This window comes from Meleagris gallopavo, chromosome 15 (genome assembly GCF_000146605.3).
Source record: "Meleagris gallopavo isolate NT-WF06-2002-E0010 breed Aviagen turkey brand Nicholas breeding stock chromosome 15, Turkey_5.1, whole genome shotgun sequence".
Classification (NCBI taxonomy): domain Eukaryota; kingdom Metazoa; phylum Chordata; class Aves; order Galliformes; family Phasianidae; genus Meleagris; species Meleagris gallopavo.
Window position 1 is genome coordinate 15,919,207 of NC_015025.2, and position 22,981 is coordinate 15,942,187.

At 48.6% G+C, this 22,981-nt stretch overlaps 2 protein-coding genes across 5 annotated transcripts in view; one reads left to right on the forward strand and one right to left on the reverse strand.

Annotated features, from left to right (window-relative positions):
• SOWAHA (sosondowah ankyrin repeat domain family member A) lies at window positions 1-3,479 on the forward strand (the record flags this gene model as incomplete). The annotated part of the gene is made up of 1 exon (XM_010719238.2): window positions 1-3,479. A coding segment is annotated over one exon (987 nt), but the record flags the coding sequence as incomplete, so codon positions are not given.
• A 5,367-nt stretch (window positions 3,480-8,846) lies between these two features.
• The window catches only part of SHROOM1 (shroom family member 1), a 28,578-nt gene continuing 14,443 nt past the window's right edge, over window positions 8,847-22,981 (reverse strand). For 3 of the 4 annotated variants that reach the window (XM_010719241.3, XM_010719239.3, XM_019620500.2), the window contains exons 2-8: window positions 16,547-19,381; window positions 15,880-15,950; window positions 13,204-13,794; window positions 12,381-12,531; window positions 11,764-11,787; window positions 10,897-11,169; window positions 8,847-9,425 (exon numbers count right to left, since the gene is read on the reverse strand). In XM_010719241.3, the coding sequence (XP_010717543.1) occupies window positions 9,171-9,425; window positions 10,897-11,169; window positions 11,764-11,787; window positions 12,381-12,531; window positions 13,204-13,794; window positions 15,880-15,950; window positions 16,547-19,279 (4,098 nt within the window). In that variant the 5' untranslated portion in view covers window positions 19,280-19,381 and the 3' untranslated portion in view covers window positions 8,847-9,170. The remainder of the gene's footprint in view (window positions 9,426-10,896; window positions 11,170-11,763; window positions 11,788-12,380; window positions 12,532-13,203; window positions 13,795-15,879; window positions 15,951-16,546; window positions 19,382-22,981) is intronic. The other variant, XM_003210497.4, reaches the window with a different exon arrangement.

The following is a 22,981-nucleotide window of genomic DNA, read 5'->3' on the forward strand; positions in this document are numbered from 1 at the left end:
CTCTTCCAGGCTGGAGGCGGCGGGGTGCCGCTGCCCGCCGGCGGGGCCAATGCCCGCAGGGAGCCGCTCCCCAAGCCCTGTATGCTGCCGGTGCGCTGCGTGCCGGCCACGGCTGCTCCCAACTCCGCTGCAGCTCCGGGACCGTCCGAAATGCCGGAGACCGCCGCATCGCCCTTGCCCGAGGAGGAGGACGGCGGGTGCCACTCGCCCAGCCTGCGCCGGGCCCCGAAGAATCACCGGGCCAGCGAGGAGCTGACAGAAGTGCCGCTGGAGGAGGCTGAGCACCGCTGGCTGCTTATGGCGGCTGAGGGGCAGTGGTCCCAGCAGCTCCACGGGCTGCTGTTGGGTGATGCCAGCCTGGCGGCCCGGAGGGATTTCATCTCGGGCTTCACTGCCCTGCACTGGGCCGCCAAGAATGGCAACTGCGACATGGTGAGGAACATCATCGATGTAGCAGAGAAGGAGGGGGCCCACGTCAACGTGGATGCCAGGTCGTATGGCGGCTACACGGCGCTGCACCTCGCTGCCATGCACGGCCGGGACGCCGTCATCTCCGTGCTGGTCCGCAGCTACCATGCCAAGATTGACCTGAGGGACTACAGTGGGAAGAAGCCACACCAGTACTTGAAGGACGGGACCTCCGTGGCGGTCAGGCGCTTACTGGGAGATCCCACACTCCAACACCCCACGGGACCCACAGTGCCCATCAAGAAGAGCACCAAGATCGCTGCTTCCATCCTGAGCTCCACCAGCACTTTCCTCGGGGTCATATCCGATGACATGGCTTTCTATGATCTCACCAAAGGTTTGAGGAAGCCTTCGTCCTTGAATAAGCTGCTGACTGCCACCACAGGCCCCAGGAGGAAGCCGAAAACTAGAGGGGGATTTCCTTCATACTGCTCGCTCTCCGAGGTGGTGGAGGAGGAGGAGCACGAGGAGGCTGTCATGAAGCGCAGGCCGGTTTCTGAGCTGTTTTTTGGCCATTAGGCTCTGCCTTCCTGGGGTCAGAATCGTTCACTAGCATGACTGGGGAGCTTGGTTTTCTCTCACAGAAGTACATTGGATTTCTTCTCCCCGTGTCTTTCTTTTTGGAAGTTTAATTGAGTGGATGATGGGGTCTGGCTCCACGGGTCACTGGATGAAGCCCAGCTCTCAGAAGCCTGAGGAGGGGGAGCTGCCCTGTGAGCACTGCAGTGCCATAGCATCAGCACACCAATGAAGACCACAAACGTTACACTTCATGGCTGAAAAGCTGGAACAACATCTGTGTGTAGACAGGCTATAAATGTCTTAAGGTACAGCTTCTTGTTCTGCATTCCTCAGCTGAAGAGCTGCATGTTTTACACTGTGAACAGCACGCTGGTAGCTGGCTGCTTTAACGTGGCTTGTTCTACAGCAGGCTGAAATTATTAGGAGAAAGATGCATAGTTTTCTATGATGATTCTGATTGTTTTGGTAACAGAAGAGGAATATTTCTATTTTAAAATTGTGCATTTAGTTTTTTCAAAACAAACTTTCTCACTATCAGAAATACTAACATGTCTTTATTGTTGCCTAAAGCATTTTCCTTGGCAAGGTTAAAAAGCAAAAAGGAAAAAACCAACCCAACACTTGTTGCTCTGTCTCCATGATCTGTCTACCTCAGTCGGAAGCTCGGTTTGCATTTCTCTTTGTGTTCCCTTCCCGAAGGACTTTGCCCAGGTGGTACCGACTGTGCCTCGATACTGTCAGCATTTGGCTGTAGTTCAGTGGCTTCATATGAATGGACACATTTTTGATATCAGATGGTATAATAAAGTGAACTGAGAAAGTAGGAATCGGATCCTGCAGGGTATCTGAGCAGCACTGAGGCTGCTACGGCAGATTTTTTTATTTAAAACTTGAACTTTGGTTTTGAGCTATTTGGAAACAATATTTATTTTAAAAAACGGGCTTTGTTCTATTGGGTGTTTCATGGTCAAATGTGTGCATGGCCTCTGAAAGCAATGTGCATCTCAACTGCATGAGTTGTTGATCTGAAACTCGCTTTACTTTTTCTTCTGTATTATAGACATAATTGTTTTTCTTAAGTAGAGCTGTACGCATTACTTGCAGCTGGAGTGCTGGTTTGCAATGAGATTATTGGTTTTTAAATTACTCACTTAAAGCTGCCTTGAAATGAAGAGGCGGAGCTGAGAGCAGCAGCTGCCTGCAGTGCTTCTGTGCTCACAAGGCAACCGCAGAGCTGTGTGAGCAGAGGTGACAGGGCTCTGCGCGTGCTCTGCTCCCAGCCCCAGTCAGGTGTTTTGGTTTCCTTGCAACACTTGTTTGCATGCCTTGACTTTCTTTCCAAGCCAGTGACTCCAGGAATGTGTCTTTCAGCCTTGAATTAAGCCTAGTGCCGTAGGACCACACTGAAGGTGACACCGTCTCCTTTGTGCCCCTGCCCCAACGTGGTGCTGCCTGCAGGAGGGGCTGAGCTGCTGCTCTCACGGACAGGGATTCATTTTTTGTCTCTGTTTCTGTGTCAAACTCATTAACTCGTTAACAGAATGTTAATGATCAAGCACCTTGTGACTTACACATCTGGAGATGGGTTAAAAACAAGAATAATGATCCTATTTGCTCTGTGTGTGTTGATGTGACTGCTGACCAGTGTGGTCGTTTGAAGCCTTGATTTGTGCTTCAGCATTGGCTCTTGGGGCTGCAGGAAAATGTCTGTCACTCCGTTTCAGTGTTTTTGTGACATTAAACACTTTCTTTACTGTAGCTCTTGAAACCACAGAGGCATTTGTGTGCATTTGTGTTACTGCTGGCAGAGCTGGGGCTGCGTGGGGACAGCATCCTGTGGCAGCTGGGAAACGGCTCCTGTTTGACTCAGTCGTATTTGGAATGTGTCCATTAGTTGTGCCTACACCCCTGACTGTACCTCTTCATATCACACCACTGAACTTTTAGCGCTTCTTTGGTGTAAATCCAACCTGCAGCAGAAGCGAGGCACAAAGATGGAGTGTTTTCTGCTTTAAAAGCCAACAACCCGCACAGCTTGGTTGTGGCTGCATCATGAGGAAAGCAGGAGGCATGCTTCAAAGCAAAACCAAGAAGTCACAAAGGAGATAACTGACTTCACTGCAGCACATGCCAGCCAGGAAGCTCTGCAGTATTCTTTGCTGGGAGGTGCTGCAGCTAGCTGGTGCTGGTGCTGTGCCCAAACCCCTGGCCTGCAGTGTGCCCAGCAGAGGCTGTGACACACGGAGCTCACAGGGCTGGGTGCTGCCAGCACCTTTGTACCATGACACAGCTCACTCCTCGCTGAGAGATGGGGGAGGAGGTGATGTTTCGGCAGGCTGTGATGAGTGATGCTGTAGGACTTCAGGTGCAAACAAATCCTCAGAAGTACAGAGAACGCACTGCTGCAATTTGGCAAATATAGATATTATGTTCAGCTTGCAGTAAAACCAGTTCTTCAGCTTCTCTGGGTCCTGGTTGTGTATGTTGCTGTTTACACAGGAGGGGATGTGGTACAGAATTCTCACCAACTCATGGGAGTAGTTTTGTGGCAGAGACTAAGGCTAATGCTGCCCTATGAATCCATCAGCTGACTAAATTCTTCTTGCGTTCTGCTGTTTCAAGCCCAAATCCAGCTGAAGGCAGTAGGACTTTTGCACAAGTGAATGGGAGCTGAGAAGCTTAACCACCAGCAGCAGGCCAGTCTGGTGAGCTGCCTGCTGTGCCATCGCAACAAAGGGTCTGGCCCTGTTCTGCCAAGGAGAATTTACAAGATTTCAGCTTCTTCACAAGAGTGAGGTCCAGCAAAAGAGCAGCTCAGTCACTGCAGACCTAAAGGGAGCAGAGGGCCCAGGGAACAACCCCCCATTGCACCGTCCTTCTGCTCTGCACACTTCCATCATGCCCTACATTCCTTGGATGCATTCCTGCTTTACACATTAGTCTGAGCAAAATGGCAACATGGCCATTTTTGCTCTGATGATTGGTACTAAGGGGGGATGCTACAAATTTGTGAAGAGGTCACTGGCACAGACTTGGCTCCGTGTAGTATGGGCACAAACAACATGTTGTTTGTCCTCGTTGTCCCCTCCCAGAGCAAATATAAAAGCTCTGCAGCATAATGAGGAACATTCATTTTCCATTCCAGTTCCAAGATTTATTTCACTAATTTATATGGCAAATCATTAAGCACCTCTCTCCCTCATGCTGAGCTCAGCTTGTCACTGGCTGCAGTGTCTTTGTATTTGTGTACCGCCAGGAAAACAGCACATCACAGCCAGGGTCTGTTTTTCATCTCCAGAAGGAAGAGCTGCAGCCAAAGCAATGCTTCCCCTTTCCTACCTCCCTTCTCACCTTCCCTGTCTGAGGAACAGCTGAGGAAACCCTTCAGCAGCTGGCAGGGCACATCACAACTGCTGCAGTCACAGCACTGAGCAGCAGTGATGGGCGTGCAGCCCAGGATCCAGCCACTGCTGAGCACTGCTTGCAGGAAGTGGCAGCAGCCACTGCTGGTCTTTGGGCAGTCGGTTACCAGAAGGGTTACAGCAGGAGATGCTGTAACAGGAAGAATTACTTTCATCCTGCCCTTCCGTCCCCCATCCCCCTCACCTTAAAACTCCCCAGCTGAGGTAGGAGACCTCACTACTGAGGAGCCATGGAACTTTCATTTTCACTGAGCACAACGCAGCACCCAACCACACTTGGCAAAAGCTCTGAGTGCTGTGCACACCAGGACTTTGCTGCCCTGCACGCCTGCAGACACCGTGGCTGGCAAGCATCTGCCCCATAAACACCATGTTTAAAGAGTAGAGCACACGGAAGACAAATTGTGGCACAGAAATTCCTGTGGCCATATGCTGTGTGTGTGCATGGCACTGAGCTCCCTTCAAACAGCAGCACTGCTGGCAGTGGCTCCTGTAGGACACAGACAGGCTCAGCAAGGCCACACCTATAACACCATCCCAGCAGCACCCTGCAGCATGTGCAGACTTCTGGCCATGTTTTCTCTTGTGTTTTCCTCTACCCGTTTCCTGCAGCCACAGCTGAGCAAAGCAGGGCAGCTGAGTGCAGGCCTTTCCGAGCAGCTCTGCCCATCCGAGGAACCGCTCAGCCCCACTGTGCTGCTGTAGCTCATGCTGTGACACTGGGCACATTTACCTCGTGGAGCTGCAGGAGCTGCCATGGGGCTGGGGATGCAGTAAGGGATCGCTCCACATGGGGATTCTTCTCCAGGTGCTGTGGGATGTTCTTGCATGAAGACCTTTTGCAGACACCTGGCTGCTCACCACATCTTCAGAAGTGTCTTTTATTCTCCAGAAGAAGACTACCAGCTCAGCCCATGTTTTTTTCCCTGGAGGTGTTTGAGATGACTCAGCTCCACGGCTCATATGGCATTTTAGAATTTCATAGAACCTTTAATGCCTCTGGCTGTTTAACAGTGAAATTCATGAGCTGCTTCTTGAGTGCATTTTGTTAAACCCAGAGGTTACATGATTCCTACTGCCTGATTACTCTGTAATGTTCCCGTGGGCTCCCTCAGGGTGCAGGAGATGAGGTTTGCAATGCTACTCTGAACTTATTTTTAAGATTTTATTCAAATGGTTGCCATGAATTCCCAATGCAGAGAGAACATCCTCCTATCTATTAAACACAGCTCTCACCAGCACCAAGTACATCTTTAGAGGGCACATTTGCATCAACCTCAACACCCCTCCCTTCCTTAATTAGCTCTGCAGGCACAAGGGCCACAGCACAACGCCCCGGGGAAGAAAACGAGGTTCAGGCTAAGAAAAAAAATTAAAAATGCTTTCAATTTAGTGCCTGAGAAGCTGAAGCAGCAGCTCCTGATCCAGCAGCGACTCCCACACATTGCAGTGGGCGTTAAATCAAATCCTAACTGAGCCACTACTTCTAAAATCTCCTCGGCTGCTGCCCAGGCACTGTCACACGGGCAGAATGCATGTTCTTCCTCTGGCCACTTGTTCTCACGCACACCTGCAATATTTGCTCATCGCTCTGGCTCTAGGCAATACAAGTTGTCTTTCTATCCTGAAATCAGGCCCACTCGCTTTGCTGAGCAGAACATACGCTACTGCAGTTTCTTCCCCCACACCTCTTGTGCACGGATGGCCAAATGACTTAGGATGCAATTTGCAGGCCCTGTTAGCAGCCTGCACCCTCAAAGAGAAGATCGAGGCTCTCATATTTTGCATGTTTCACCTCTTTCCTTCAGTTATTCTGCATCCACCTGGACTTAGCTGTATCTGTAATTCATACAGATGCTCCTGCAGGTTTCAGGTCACTGTCCTCTCCTGGGAAGTGGTCAGATTACCTCCAGCACCAGGCTGTGGGCTGCAACGTGAGGCTTTGCTGCCTCAGAGACCCCAGGAGCAGGGAGCTGCTGGGCTCCTTCTGTCCCCTGAAGACACACATGCAGCTCTGGCTTTCTGCTCACCCAAGGGCTCAGCAGCCCTATGCTAACAGCTCTCCAGGGGTCTGTACAGCAGCTGGGAGGAGATCAGAGCATCAGCACTTCCATGGCCTCACTCAGGTTGGCTCTGTGCCGCTGCTGGAGTAATCTGTGGCCATCTTAACTCCTGTGCTACAAGGAGGGAAGGAAAGAAAGAAACCAAGAGACCTGAGCTCAGCTGCTGAGGCTAGTGAGCTGATGCTGTGCCCCATCCCAGCAGCTAGGAATAAACAACACTGGCCTCCTGAGAGGGACCTCATACCCAGCACCTCAGTGCCACTCCATGCTGCCAAAAGGAGATGCAATGGCAATGCCCAATCAAAGCATCCCTTGCTCTTGCAGGTAACAGAGAAGGTTGTGAGCCACTACAGTCCGACCATTACCCAAAGTTCACAGGGCTGCTCCTGTGCATTGAGATGCTCTGTGAAGCTCTTAATCTGGGGTCAGGTTAAACCATTATTTGTATTGGTACATCAGACTGTGATTTTAAAAGCAAACATCTCTGTATGCAGGTGTGCTGCCTATGACATAACCCCAGGACCAGCAGCTGCCTCAGGCTCCCCCACCAATAACAAAACAATTACAAATGATCAGCATCACAACCAAGACCCACCTGGCATCCAGACAAACATCTTCTGCACAAAAGACCAAAAAGGCAAGAGAAACCAGGCTGTGTGGACCCATCCTTTCCCTTCAAGGCAAGCATTAACTTCAGTTTATTTTCATCCAATTCCTTTAGCTCAAGTAGCAAAAGAACCACACGTTTCTAATTGGTCTCCTAGGAGAGACTGCAGATTTTCCAGCAGCATCAGCTGGCACTGATATATTGCCCCCCTTCTTCACCCACCTCCAAGACTTTAAATTCTGGTTTAATCTAATGAGGTAAGCTGGGGTAAAGCAGCCATTCAGTGAAGCACCAGGGTTGTTGCACGCTGGAGTCCAGTGCCCAGCAAAATGGTGAATTTGACATTAAACACAATCTGTTTTGTTCAGATCAATGGAACTAAGTGTTAATATCCACAAAGCTTCTCTTTGCTGTACACACCATCCACCTGCACACATCATTACAAAGACATTTACTGATACTTGGTACACATCACAGAACAGACTTCTGAGGTGAGCCCTTCCCAGCCTTCTGCAGGGCACACCACGCCAGCTGTTTCTCTGGAAACACGAGCAGGGCTACTGACACTCCTGCATAAATATGCAAACTGAGGGCCCACAGCCACAGAACAAACACTTGTCAGAGCTGGGGAAGCACCTAACGCTGCTCTCACTGACGGTGAAGACACAGCAGCTGCAACCTGCACTGCCTGCAGTGCTGCTCCCAGGTGAGCTGTGGGCAGGTGCAGCGCACGGAGCCACTCTGGGTTCCCTCCTTCTGCAGGAGGGAGGGCTGCCATGTTATCTTCAGGGAGCTTTGCTTGTACACAACACAGACGATGGCCACCCTCCTGGGCAGTGTTACTTCTTGAGCTCATGCTGCCCAGTGGGTAAGCTCAAATGGAAAATGTGATCTGATGTAAAACTAAAACCATTAATTCATGCTCAGGTCGATGCCCCATTCTGGGTGGTTGTAAGATATTTAAAGCTTTGTGCAAGCCCAGAGGATGCGGATGCCCACAGGCAGCAGGAGAGCAGTCAGCACACACACACACAGTGAAAGCTCTCCGGGTAATGCCCAGCACCATGGAGCAATGGAAATCTGTTTTGCCAGGGGCATAATCCCCAGTTTGATACGCAGCTACCTGATTCATGATCTAGGCACACAGCCCAGCCTGAATATTCCTATCGTTGAATACTTAAAGAAAAACAGTCATCCATATTATAAATATCACTGGTTTGGCTCAGCACACAACATCAGTTTGAAAGATTTTTGCCAAGGGATTCGTATAAAAGCTCATGGATTGAATTATTTCCTCCACTTTCTCCACGTACCTTTTCCCACAGCAGAGCTTTTTACCCACATTCTGCACTTCTTGTGCATGCTGACAACTGGAAACCACTTAAAAATCAGTCCCAGAAGGTGCTGTGTGAAAAATAAGCACTTCAGAAGCACCGTGAGGACTTCGCAAATACGGTATGCAGGAATGAGTTCAGAGGTTATCATTGAGAGAAGTGCCGTTTCAGCTGGTTCAATCCGATTAACACTCACCTGGATCACGCAGAGCCAGGAGATGTGCAGGTGGCAACTGCTGAGAAAGAAAATAATTGCACTCTTCCACTGCAGTGTATTTCTATTCTGTTGTATATACATGTAAACAGCAGAAATGAGTGCAAGAGTTTCACTGAAATGATCCATAGTAATCCCTATGGCTTCGTTCAATCTCCAAATCCAAACACCCACATCAGTTTTCATTTTGAATACTCAACCCACCCACAAAAGGAAAATATTTATGCCGTTCTTTTATTGAGATTATGTCAATCTGCAAACAGATGGACAGACAACAAGAAGGGGAAATACACGCCAGATTAATGGGAGCAAGATGTCCCAGCAGCCATTCCCAAAGTGCAGTCTGCTACACCACAGGATTTTGTCACCTGGCTTATCCAAGGGGAAAGCACATCCAGTTGTGCCTAGAGCATCTAAGCACCCGTCAATACTGTGGCACTAACAGGACTGCAAGAGTTCAAACTCAGTGCAGTGAGCGCCCATGGATTCCCAGGAAAACATCACAAATTATCGCACATAAAAATGGACAGCCCGCTGTTATTAGAGAGGGATGCTTTTCTCTAGATTTTCTAATTGTTCCTCGAAAAATTTGATCTGTTCTTCGAGGTCCTTCTGTTCAATCAACAAAGAGGTCTTCAGTTGCACAAAGTGCCTGTAGGCCTGGAGCTGCTGCTCGGTCAGGTATTTGGCAAGGATCCCAGCCACCACCCGCTCCCTACGATCCAGGTTTTCTTTCAGGTCCTTTGCATCCTCCCGTTGTCTAGACAAGAGCTTGTGCCGTTCATTCAGCGATTGCTAATAGGATGAAAAAACAAAGCAGCACACTATGAAACCTCATAATTCCTGGCAGACTGCAGATCTCCATTTGGAACCCATGGTCGATTTAGTTTAATTGCTTCCTCTTGTGGGCTTTGTGTTCCACATGAGTTTTTTCTAGATTAAATGACTCACTCTTGTGGCTTGTAAGGTAAAGACACCCAGTAAATCCCATCAAGGCTCACTACTTCCACAGAGCCCTCAGGAGAAAACTCAATGCACTTCATATTCTCATAATTTTGAGTATTGAGTATATAGTTTCAATTAGAAGCTCTTTAAGGCATGCATCTCTGTATTTTCTGAGATGCACGTGGCCAGAGTGCCACTGTCAAGTGAAAAATATACTGTGACTTAAAACGCATAGGTAAGAAAGTAACTCTGATGCAAACAGTAAATCTCATCAAATACACAAGAATCAAGCCTCGTCTGTTCTATGGGATTTTAATACCCTCCACATTTTAACCAATTTTCCTTCAGCTGCAATAATTGGCACAGGGATGGCACTGCTGGAAAATCCCCAGTTTCAGGACTACGTCCATAAGTACAGCACAGAGCAACCGTCAGCACCTGCATCCCAAGCACAGCAGCTGGAATTCAAGGCTGTTGGGGCAATTGTAGTGACTGAGAGATACTTGTGAAAATATTGCACATGATCAAGTCTTTATAGAGAATATTATTCCAAGTCTCCAATTAATGACTTTAATGCATTTGCTATGAAGAATACAGATGTAGCACTAAAGAAACCAGCTTGGCACCAGCCACAAAACACGAAGGCTGTTTGGTGTGAAATGCTGCCCAGAATTATTCATGTTAACTTGATGGACATCTTAGAACAGGTAGATCCTGCTTCTCCTCATCTAAATCTAAATAACAGCAAACCTCTAGAGTACACAGTAAAGGTCAGCAGCAGCACAGCTCCAGAAAACCCCAGCAGTAATGCCATTTCTTGTTTCCTAATAAGAAATAGCAGCAGCAGGTGTTATTTTGATATTTGATTATATTTTGATAAATGCATGCCTAGAAGCAGTAAGGACAGCAGGAAATCCTTGTCCCTAGGCTAAACTTGTCTTTTCTAGAAAAAAAAGTGTATTTCAGACTTAAGATTTTCTGGTAGCATGAGACAATTCCCAGTTTTCCACTAGAACCTGCTGGTCAAGTTAAACTATAGGGAACTTTATCTGAAGGTACAACCACTTCCTCCTCCTGCTCCCTATAAGACAAGCTCATTAAGTGAGATAAGCTCTCTAAAGCAGCAATTACCAGTGAGCAGAAGCCCACCCCAGACGCACAGGTTGTGATCTGACCTTGGGGAGCAGCCCTGGGCTGGATGTCCCCCGCAGCTCAGCCCCGGCGTGCAGCTCCCCAGCATGCAGGGCTTGTGGGAAGCGAGGCGAGTGCAGCCCCATGGGAGAGATGTGGACAGAACTAATTAAGCACTCCCAACACTCACCTTCTCCTCAGCATCTGTGCTGCCATCGATCTTCCTCATGGCGTTCTGGACGCGGGCCAGGCGGCTGGACAAGCAGAGCAGCAGGCTCACCACCTTCTCCAGGTCGCCGATGAACATCAGGTAGCGCTCAAACTCATTGGGCTTGCAGGCAGCACGCACGGCAGCCTCCAGCTCCTCACCACGCTCTGCACACTCCTTGGCCTCAGCAAGGACGAGCTCCCTGTCCTCTGCCAGCACCCGCAATTTGGCCCTAAGGCTGGAGATGAGCTCCAGCTGCAAAGGGAAAAAAAGCATAGAAAAAATGGACTGCTGAAGATAATCCTTACAAAGGATGGATTCTCCTCACGTCATCTTTGCCACACTTAAAATAATTTCAAGCTCTGGGAAAGAAGAAAAGGAAGATTATCCATGGTATACTTAATTCTCAAACTCTGAAAAGCAAACAACTGATCATCGCCTCAATTGGTGGCATAACTCCTCACTCAGAGAGCTCCCAACCAGAGTCTGCAGTGAACTACTACAAAGATTTAAACATGCTTACGCTCAGATACATGAGAGTGAAGCCACGGCTCTATTACTCTGCTGCACGAGAACAGACTGGAATTTCATTTCACAGAGAAAGGCAGTTGTGCAGGTGATTCCATTCAGCCCAAGGGCCTGGTGGCAGAGCAGGTGCAGGAGGCTGTTGAATACCGAAGTGTTGATATAGAAAAAGGCTCCCAGATCAGAGAGGGATAAGAACTGCCTCAGCTTGTGTAGAAATAGGCCGATGGCACCATAAAGAGCAGCAGCAGCAGATCAACAGCAGGCAGCAGAAAATATCCCTATGCCCACAGGAGGAATTTCAAGAGGGCAGACTGTAATTACCTGAGACGGAGTACAGCCAAGTTTCTACAGGAAAAAAAAAAAAGTGTAATTCCTCAAAGCTGTGTGTTACCCTTCTAAGATGCCATACCCCTATCAGCAGAACTGGCATCCAGCCATGCCCACCTCTATTCCCTGCACATATGGAAATTAATAGGCCACTAGTGTAAAACGCTGCCAGTTCTCACCGTGTTAAAAACATTTATTATTTATTGTTTATTATTTAGGCTGCCAATTGTAATGAATTTTACAGATACGGAGACCACTTTAGAATGTTAGCTCACAAGCCAGGAGCTGTGCAGGAACAAGGAAGCAAACAATCAAACAATCCCAAGCAATCCATGGGTGTGCTGCACACACTGCTCCCATGGCCTGCTGAAGGTCAACACGTGGAGGGAGAGACCGAAATGAAATCAGGCAGAATTTAAATACCACCATTTGTGATCACCTTGCCTATTCCTAGAACATTAGCTACTGGGAAAAAGGACTGACTCAAAGTTATCTACCAAACATAATCACTGGGATAAAAGCTATGAATAAAAGCATCCACAATAATAGATGTGATGCAAATAAGTTTGTGTCGTGGTGAAGAAGCAACAGTTCATTTGATGGTCATCTACCTTTTTACACGTGATGTCATCTAGGTCCTTCGTGTCATCTCCACTCCTGCCCAGTGCATGGTTTCCCTTCCCAGTGGGATCTTCACTCCTTTGCTCGAGGGTGAGTTCAGATTCAGGACATTCTTCTGTCACATCTCCACTGCTTTTCCTGCTGTTCAAACAGAAAATAACCTGTGACAAACACTGAGTACTGCACACAAACCCTGCGTTCTTGTTTTTAGGTCTCTCTACTTCAGGATCACTTTTCTCTCATCTCACAGCAGGGACATTTTAGTATTTTAAAGGCTGTGGAGTGTTTTGGCAGACAAAAATTGTCAGTCCCTTTCAGACAGGTCTCAATCTGCTCACTGCAGCGCAGGCAGCTCAGCCATGCACTCAGTGCTGCAGCACAGCCAGCAGGGCACCTCCTGTCCCTGCACAGCCCATCTCATGCAGCACACTCAGAAGCTTTGATCTGCAAAAGCTGTCAGCATGTAGAAACCATTCAGCTCAGCTGAGCAGCACCAAACTCCCCCTGGCAGAAGGGGCTAAATTTGAGGTACCTCAGATGCTCATTCCCCAGTGCACAGCTTACTTATTTCTCATGCTTTCAATGCACACAGCACCTTTGTTTGCATGCAGCTGTCACAGCGTGCCCTATTCTAGCTTTCTTCCCTCATGCACCCTCAGCCTCAGATATTTTTGGACAGGTAAACCAGAAAACTATAACATTTTGCTAATGAAACAAACATTTGAAAAACACATCTTCTCAGAGCTGGTGCACGTATAACATTCACATGTTATCCTGTCTTAATACAGTAGTTAATGGGTTTTGTCTACTTACTCATTCTCCCGTGCACGTCGCAGATCTGCCTTCCTTCTGTGCATTTCCAACACGGAAATGTTAACAGGGAAAAGACCCTCCATCAAGTCCAGAGCAGTTTTTCTAACGGGATAAGGCATGAGGACATCAACCAGAGAGCTGTCTTTGGCAATGAGATCCATCGCAAGCTCCTCGTAATGCCGGTCCTCAGGAGACCACAGCCTCCTTTGGGGCAGGTCCGTCTCCCCCTCCTGCAGATCACCACCTCGGCTGTTGTGTGCAGCTGCTTCCTTTACACCCTGACCTGGGGCTGCACCTCCATCTCCTTGCTGAGGCTGAGCTGGCAGCACAAGGCAACTTGCCACATTCCCCTCAGCAGCCACAGCACTGCTTGCCTTCAGCTGCAGCTCTGGGCACGTCGTTAAAGCACTGCCAGTCTGAGATCCACTTCTGCTTTTCTTTTCTACTTGAGCATCTTCCCTGCCTCCATTTCTTGGGCTGGGGATAGAGCTGCTGGCAGCTAGCTCCTCACTGTGCTGACACAGAGAGCTTCCAGCAACTCTGTCTCGATGTTCCTGGTTCTGGCATCCGTCTTCCCTGGGATCATGGGAACTGTAAGAATAAAGACAGATGTTCCCTTTATTGGAGACTATTCCTCTATAGCAGACACTTTCTTGTACTGCTAAGCAGCTGAAGGTAACCGAAGGGAAAGGCCACCATAAGCAGTTATGTTCATGAAGGTACAGTAAGCAGGAACAGGTACTTGTAAAATATATGCAGGACCAAACCTGTGAGCACAGAGGCCCCACTGAACTCAAGGTGACTGAATAGTTGTGCAGTCCACCCTCTGAAATGGTGTTCATGCATACCCACCCACATGAAAACGAGCAGTGCAGCCCAGCCATGCATGTGAATAGCAGTGTGCTGACATGACTGAAGGAACAAAACTTTCTTTACCCACTAGCATTTTTTAAAATAAAATACAGTGATTGTGAGGGCAGAGAAGAAAGGAAAAGCAGAGGGATTCAATGAAAGGGGCTTTTTTTTTAAGCCCTGATTTGACTTGACCTACAAACTTCAAAGTTGTAGGCACAAAGCAGAAGTTTTGGCCCACAGAATGAGCACAGAGTTCACCTCAGTGCTTGTCAACCTAAACTAAGGTCACAAAGTCAACACAGCCGAGAGAAAAATCTGTCCTTTCCCCCCCGCTGCTAACCCTGGTGCAACAGATGGCATCGGCCTTCCCAAAGCCAACCAAATGTAAGCATTTTCCTTCCCTGACAGAGACTGGACCAGTGGAGGGACTTCCCAGCTAGGGATAGGGATGGTGGCGTGCCTTGGGGAGAGGTGCACACAGTGACCAAAGCCACTCTCCCTGCAGGTCTTACATGGAACAACCTCTGCAGTAATTAACAGCACAAACACGACCTGTATGCTCTGCATTTCCCACCACAGCTCAATAGCACTTTCTTGGGAGGAAAACCAAGAGAACAAATAAGATACAAGTGCTGCAGTGAGAATACATATTTCAAGTTCTTTCCCAAAGATAATAATCTAAATTAGTTACTAGTCAAACCAGTCACTGGCTTTCCATCTCTGTTACTCAGCATGTGTTACAGAACTCTGATCAAACATTTTCTGCCCTTCCACTGCTCTGTCTTAAACCCCAAGTGAAACTCACTGAGCTCCCGAGCTAAAAGGGAATGTTTAAGCAAAACTCCAAATCTCAGGAAGATGTGAATGGCTTTTGCCAAGAGGAGCAGACCTCCAGGAGCTGCTCAAGTGACTGAAACAGCAGAAATCCTATTTATAGAGGTTATTATACAGACATCAGCTTCATTTCTGTGTCGAGACAAAGCTCAGGTTCTTTTCATCCCTGCTGCTAAAGTAAGCAAAATGGATACCAAGACTTATCACACCTTGCTTCTAGCTAGCTATTTGTAAACAGCACGGTATCTCTTTTTTTCTTGGAGAAAGCAGAGCCCCAAGGCTCCGCTGTCACCCAGGAGGCACACACACACACACACACATATATGCACATGCATACACACATGCACACACACACACACATATATATGCACATGCACACACACACACACATATATATATGCACATGCACACGTACACATATGCACACACCCCCACCCTGCAGCACTGCAGCCCGCACTGCTCAGCGCTGCTGCGGCCGTCTCCAATTGTCACACGAGGGAGCTGTGCTTCCAGAGGAGCAGCTCAGGAGGAACACAACACCGACACGCTTCTCCACTGAGGAGAAATGATGTTAAAGGTCACCCCAGAATGAAAACAGGTTTTGGTTTTTTTTGTTTTTTTTGTTTTGTTTTTTGTTTTGTTTTTTTTTAAAGCATAGTACACAAATATTCCTGTATGGCCAACAAAGGATGCTAAGAAAGGAAGATGGAAGCAGGCAGTCACACCCAGTGCTAAGCTATCACTGCTTGAACGTGAGCTCTGCTACATTTGGGAGCAGAGAACAGATAAACACATCCCCAGAAGATGGGCTACCCCAAAACAGAGCAGTGATGAGGCCGGAGGGGCTCTGGGTGTGGGAGGGACTCCGGGAGGTCTTGTGCTTGTGTGTGAGCTCTCCCCCCCATGAGCTCAGGTCGGGGTTTTGTGTCCCTCTCCAGGCAGAAGATGACAGCCATGTGCCGCACAGCGGTGCTCCTGCAGCCTTACCTGGGGGTGCTGAGGTGGTTTTCACAAGGCTGGGCTGGTGGCACCGCACAGCTGGCACATCTGTCTGCAGCCTGGAAGTGAGAGCAGCACACGGTACAGGCAGCACTCAGACCATGCAGATGCATTAGCAATGGACAGGTCCTTCACTTGGATTCCAGTTGTTTGGGAATTTCCCAAAGGACTAGCTTTGGACAGAAGCTTTTCCTCCACCCCCTATCACCTCCCCCCCTTTGCAATAGCTGTGCACTAATTGTGCAGGTGCTTCTGCCCGGACCAAGCATACTTCTGTACAGAAAGTTTCTATCTTTATGCACTCATGTTGCAGCTCTTTGCGTTAAAGGACACCTTGTTTGTCTGCAATACGTCCTTACAAAATATTTTTGAGAATATCATTGTTACTGTTAACCATAAATACATAATACATTAAAATTGTCAGCACTTCTCTTCAACCCCTCTCCCCCCCCCAATTACTTCTGCACGCTGCAAAAGCAGAGCATAGGCTTTGCTTTCAAGCAGCAATGTAGCATTTCCTATAGATTAAGCAAACACGCCTTCACCCCAACTTCTTCCACCCCCTGCCAGAAGCCACACACTGATCTCTTAGCGACCAGTCCAGCTGCTCCCTCCACAGCAGAAGGCTGCACCCCGCCATCCCAACACTGCTCACCTGCATGGAAGGATGCTCCACTTCCCTCCCCTGGGCAGCAGCACCCGACAGAGGGATGCTCTGCACAGACACACACTCGGTGCTGCAGCTGCAATCCGGTGCAGCAGGATGCAGGCTGGGCTTTGCTGGCACCGTCCCGCATCCAACATCTGTGTTTGGTGGGGGAACAGGTGAAGGAGGAGGGAAAACATCTGGTGCTGCTTCTTCAGAGAACACCTGGCAGGAAGCCTCATTGCTTGACGTCTTTCTGCTCTCACCGAGGTTGGAGCTCCTGCCAGGAGGCCATTTAGGATGCGAAGGCCCCGTCTGCAAGGGTGGTTTATGCTGCGGGATGTGCTGCGTGCTGCCTGGTCTCTGACTGATCTTCCGTTCCATGTACTCCATCAGTGCAGTGTGCTGGATTTGCTTCAGCTCCGTCCTGGAGATGCTCGAACTGGAAAGTGCCCTCCCTCTGCTCTCTGAAGTCCTTCTCCTGGCTGTGGCCATATCCTGCTCGGTGCTCTCATCGCTGCCTCTGTTCCCCTGGACTTCCTTGTCTGCCAGCTGATTGAGTTTCTCAGGTTCAGAATAACACAGTTTCTTTTCCTCTTTTGTCAACCTTTTCCTTCCCCCTAATCGACCTGCTTGTGGCCTCTTAATTTCTGTGTCCTTATTGAAACCTTCCAAGGATTCTAGGTGTGAAGCAGAACAAGGAGCAGGTTTGGAATCCTCGTTTGCATTGGACAATGAGAAAGATCTAAGGTGCTCAATTGAAGGCCTTTTGGAGGGCTTTTGTCTCAGTCTAACAGGCAAACTCATTTGTAAGTCTTTTCTTTTAAAGGAAGTTTCTCTCAGAACCTTTTTCTGAGCCACTTTAAGTTTCTCTCTGTAGTCATTCTTAGAACTCTCCTCCATGGATGAAGCAGGACTCCCGAGAGCGATGTCTTCAGCCTCGTTCAGGGGATCCCCGTTGGCACAGTGCTGGCGATGCTCAGCCTTTCGGGGCTGACTGCTTTCCCTCTGCATCTCTGTGCTCCACGCTGAGGCAGTGTGGCTGCTTGTTGCAAATCCCTTCGGTGAGCTCCTCACACCCTCTGGACATTGCGTGAGCTTAGTGTGGTGTGTGGTGTTGGCAGCCCTTCCCCCAGACAGGTAATAAAGCATCGGAGTTGTCTGCCTGGTTATTTGCTCACCAGCAGGATCATACAGTGTCTGCCTTAAGAGCTCTTGCTGAAGTCCAGGCTGACATTTCTGATAAGGAACAGGAGGTTGCTCTTGCTCTAGCTGCATGTTAAGGCCAGGACCGCTGCTATTGGCACAACCTTCATTTAAAGGTTGTGATGAGGAATCTTTCTTTGATCTAAGACAAGCCATTTGCTCAGTATTATCACAGCATTGCTTATTGCCATGATCCAACTTCCCAGGGGGAGGCTGCTCCAATTCTGCAGCATCACAGCTGCAGGACAGCAGCGATTTCTGCATTTTGCCTTGTGGATTCAGAAGCGGCTCCCTAACAACATTCCCAATTTCTCCTTTGTAGTCATAGCACCCATTTTTATCTGTACAGCTGCTGGACTTCCTGGAAGCATTTTTTATAAGGAGAGCATTCTCCATACATTTCAAGTCACAAATGTCCTCAAACACCTCCTGACCCACGTTCAGAGGCAGCTCAGCACGGAGCGGGCACTGAGCACCTAGCAGGGATCCCTTCCATCGGCTTTGCACCTCTGCATCCCCGAGCACTGCCCGGTGTGCACTGCATGGGCACAGCTCATCCCCTCCTGCATCACCAGCAGCACCAGGGCTGCTGTGTGCAGATGTGTAGGGCCTGGGCTTCACCTCTTCTGAAACACTGTGCATGTGAGCTGAACCATAAGCAGACAGAATTTTAGGGATGTTAGCCATGGAGTCAGTCTTCAGATATTCTTGAAAAATGAAGGAAGATGGCCTGCTGTAAACGTGGGGATTACTTCTCCTCGCAGGCTTTTGGGATGGGCTCCACTCCCCATTTTCTTCTGTCCTTAACCCCTGAAGTTTTGATATAGATACTCCATCTGCAGAACCAGAAGGACCCTTATTTTCCAGAGCCCTTCTCCTAGCTGCCATCATAGCTGGCTCACTGCTTCCAGCCCCTATTTGGCCATGCAATACACTCACCGGCTGGCTGTCCGTGCAAGGAGCTGACTGCTGCACACTGCACTCACTGAGACCTCCAGAGTTCCGCCTCCCTCTCCCCTTTGTGCTTTCCAGGTGTCTGGTGACTCTGTAGCTGTCGAGTCGCATGGGAGGAGAGGGCGGAGGTGCAGCCGGAGGCAGCAGTCCCTGGTCCAGCATCTCATGGGAAGGAGTGCCACTGCTGCACTCAGCAAGAGCAGGGCTGTGAGAGGAAGCAGGGATGCCCTGGGCTGGTGCCTGGCATGGCTGCAGGCATCTGAGAGCAGAGCTTGCTGCACTGAGGTTATAAATGCCTCTTACATATTCCGAGTCCATGTACGGTACCTGCTCTGAAGCTGAACAGCAGTGTGCATCATAACACGATGGGGTGTGATACTCTGGAACATTTGAACCCCCTGAGAAAGAGCTGTATGCAGAGTCTGCTCGCCCAGGGAGGTGCAGGACGTGGTCTGTGCTGCCAAGGGATGGCACTGGGGACAGATGGCTGCTGTCAGCAGCAGCTGTGGGCTCCATCAGTGCTCCTATTCCGCCGCCGTGCCTGCGAGGCCATCTCTCTGTCTCGTTCTCAGATACAGCCATGGGGAAGACTTTCCAGGAAGCTGTTCAATTACATATCCACATCCACGTTGTTGGAAAAGCCCATTTTGCACTGCAGCCGCATTCAACAATATTAAGAGTGTCCTAATATGGAGAGGAGAAAAAAAAAAATGGTGAAAGAGTGGGTAGGAGGATGGTGGGGGCACTCAGGGAGAGCAGGCAGTGAGCATCACACACCTGTTGAAAATGAGAACTAGAAAACAATATTCAGAGAAGCTACATAGCTTCAGTAGGTACAGGGATTTGAAACCATCAATTCCTTTACTGCAAACACAACAACTAAGTTTTTAATAACAAGAGTTCTCTAAATCTTCACTAAATGTAAGGCTACATACAACTAGGAGACACCTTCTCATTATGACTGCAAATACCAAGGGACAAAATCAGATCCTGATTCTGAGTCTACATAAAAATAAATCTGAGAGGTTGAAATTCCAGCTCAGATGCTCCCTGATCCCAGAGGTACCCAAACAGAGCACAGACGGGGCTCCATGAAATCCCCAGGGATGCAGAGCTGTGCTTTGGGAGATGCTCACAGCCATGCGTTGGCGCCCAGCTCTCAGTTGGATCAACGCAGCCCTCCTCTGAACAGCAGAAGGTTTTGCAAACACAATGCTGCAATTACAACACGCAGAGTGCACCTGACCCTGCCAGCACCTCTGTTCAGTATTTCTGTTCAGAAGCTCTCATACAGAACACGTGGACAGCTGCACTGAGCAAGTAGCGCAGAGATTAGCCCAGCAGAATGATCAAATGGGAAGAAATCATGATTACAATCAGCCCTATTAGCCCCCCCAGAGTCCCGCTCCTCTAAGCCTTCCATTGTTTCCCAGGAGAGCGAGAACCAAACGAGCAGGATGTAAATGATGGAAGTGAACTTCCATGCCATGTCAATCCATGCTTAAAAATACCTATCCTGCAAGACCCTTCCCAGAGCCTTACAGCAAATGCCTTGAGGAGACCAGTGGTACCTGGGAGAGGGGTTCTGTGGTCAGTGATAAGTCACAGATTTCAAACAACAGGCAAATGCTTTTATGCCTGATGTTAGGAACTGCCCTGCCAACATTCCAGAGGCACCAGAATAAAGTTCACATGCAACAAATACAGAACTCTTGTGGAGTCGAGAAAGCAGCCCATGTTCATTAGCAGCACTTGACATTTACTCTGAGTCTTACACAACACACACGGGTTTACTCTGAGAAATGGGATCTCTGCAGGCAGCCACGTCAGGGGCACCAGCAGGCTGCAGGAGGTGGCCATGCTGTGCGTCACCCCCCGGCTGCTTCTGCAGCTTCACAGCCCTCTGATGTGCACAGAGGTGGTACAGATCCCAACGGAAACCCAACCCGGTGAGCCTGACAGGCCACAGGCAGTGGCCGCTTTTAGGAACTCCCATTTAGGTCAGCTCTAAGGGTCTATTAGTTATTAAAAGAAGGCAAACAAATAAATAGCTCCAAGAGCCTTCAGAAATGAGCTCCTCCATTGCGATGCTCCTCCTGGAGAAAGGCAAATGGTTTCCAGATCCTATCGCGGTTCTGCACGTCTGTCCTCACCACAGAGGTTGGACTCAGATTTCCATCCTCTGTTCCTGACAGCACACAGAGCAGGGGGCCTCGCAGGGCTGGCGGACAGACAGATCCCAGGGCTGATGCTGCTGTTTAATCAAAAACCACCACATTCCTGCCCCGTTTCAAAGACAGTCATGGTATCGTTCATCTTCCGCCAAAGGAAGAGATGGATGGAAGCCAAAATACACCAGTTAATCTATAAAGAGAACTTGGACTTGTGGGGCACAGCAAATAAATTAACGCATTTCTGAGAAATGAAAGGAGCGTAATGCCACAAAGTTGGAATTTCTGCTGCGTTCTTCCAGAAATTTCAGTCAGAAATTGATCCGAGGACATCAGTGAGGTTCCCTCTCCCTCTTCTAACATCATCTGACACTGTGAAAGGTATCGGTCTCTCCTTGAGAAAGGGGTCACACAACAAACATCAATAGCTGCTGCTGAAGTTTCCCATCCTTTTCATCACAACACATTGAAGAATTTCAAGAAATAAAAGCCTTAGAAATCTGGTGAAACAAAAAGTGTAGGTTTCCTGAAGCCACAGAAGGAGAAAAGCAGATGAGAGAGTGGTGGTGCTGGCACAGAACGCAGTCAGACTGCACCGCCTGTGCTGTTACCCTGGGGTTGCCCACATCACCCGCAGAGCCCTCAGAACAGCACCATCCTCAGCCATGTGCTCCCATGCAGTTCTGTGAGCTCCAGCACACAGAGGATGAAGCCCTGTGGGAACCACAAGAGAACCATGAGGCAGTTTCCTCCATCATTCTGATCTTCATTTTCTAATCAAAACTGTGTTCCAGTGGAACTTCTCCAGGCAGCTCTTTTACATCCCTACCACTGCTAACAGAGTGAGCCAAGTCTTTGTCTGGGACGTGCTGGCACAGTTCCATGGAAGTCAGTGGTGCTACCCTGATTTACAACGTGAATTTGGCACTCACTTTCCACAGCTATGTGTAGAATTTAAACAACAGCCGTGCTTTGGTTTTATGTACATCAGTGAAAGAGCTCTTGTGGTTTCCTATGCCAGTGTTTCCCAAGATCTCTTTCTCCCCATTATTTCAGGCTACCCCTGTTTGTCATTTACAGTGAAATCAGCAACAAAACCAATTTATGTCTCAAGCTTATATGGCACCATAAATAACAGGAAATGTACAACTTCAGCTCAGGCGAAGGTAGGACCATCTGAGCTGCAAAAAGCAGCAGCAACCACTGACCCACTGTTTGCAGGAGGCTCGTAGGACACCATGGGACGTTCCTTCCCTCGCTGCTGTCTCTCCTGCTCCCTCATGAAGCTGCCTGCAGCCTTTCCTCCTGGTAGCAAAGTGCCAGATAAGCAGGAGGATTTTTCTCCACTGGAGTGCCCTCTGGTCCCACTCTAGCCATGGCTCTGATTTCCTTTAAGTGCAAGCTTACAATTGCACATCTTCAAAGTAACAGAAAAGTAGTAAGAGCTGAAGTATCTGCTGTTCTCCAGAAGTCTCTACTAAAATTTAAATAATACGATAATGAAACACATCTAGAGAGAAAATCTATTGCTGCATTTGTCATCCTGTTTGGAAAGACATTGCTTAAACTCTCGCAGAAAATCATTGACCTCAGTGTGTAAATAAGTACATAAAAGCTGCTGTTCTCCTTCCACAAGAGCAAGAATTTTCTTAAAACTCAACTGACACAACCAGTGATGCTGCTGTTCTCCCAGCTGGTAGGTGTAGCACACCCTCATGGAGCTGCCTCTGGCTCTCAGAATGCCCTGGCAAATCTGTAACACAGTGGGGTCCAGACAAGCTCACCGTATTTTCACTGTAAACCTCCAGAAGCAGAAAGAAAAAAAGTTGAATTAAAAGAATATCCAAACAAAGGAGACTGCAAGGTGAAGGGAGGTGTGTTAACAGTACGTCATTCCAGATGCCCAAGGAAGAACTAAGCCCACTAACAACTCTAAGGGCCAGACAGAAGCATTCTTTCTAAAAACTCTGAACAAAAATAAAAAAGTTTATTTCACTTCTGTTCACTTCTTTCTTATATTTACTCCAGTTCTGCCCAGGGAACTGCACACGGAGCACAGCCCTCTGTGCAAAGCAGTTTGCAAACACAAACGTACAGCCTGTGCTGCATACAT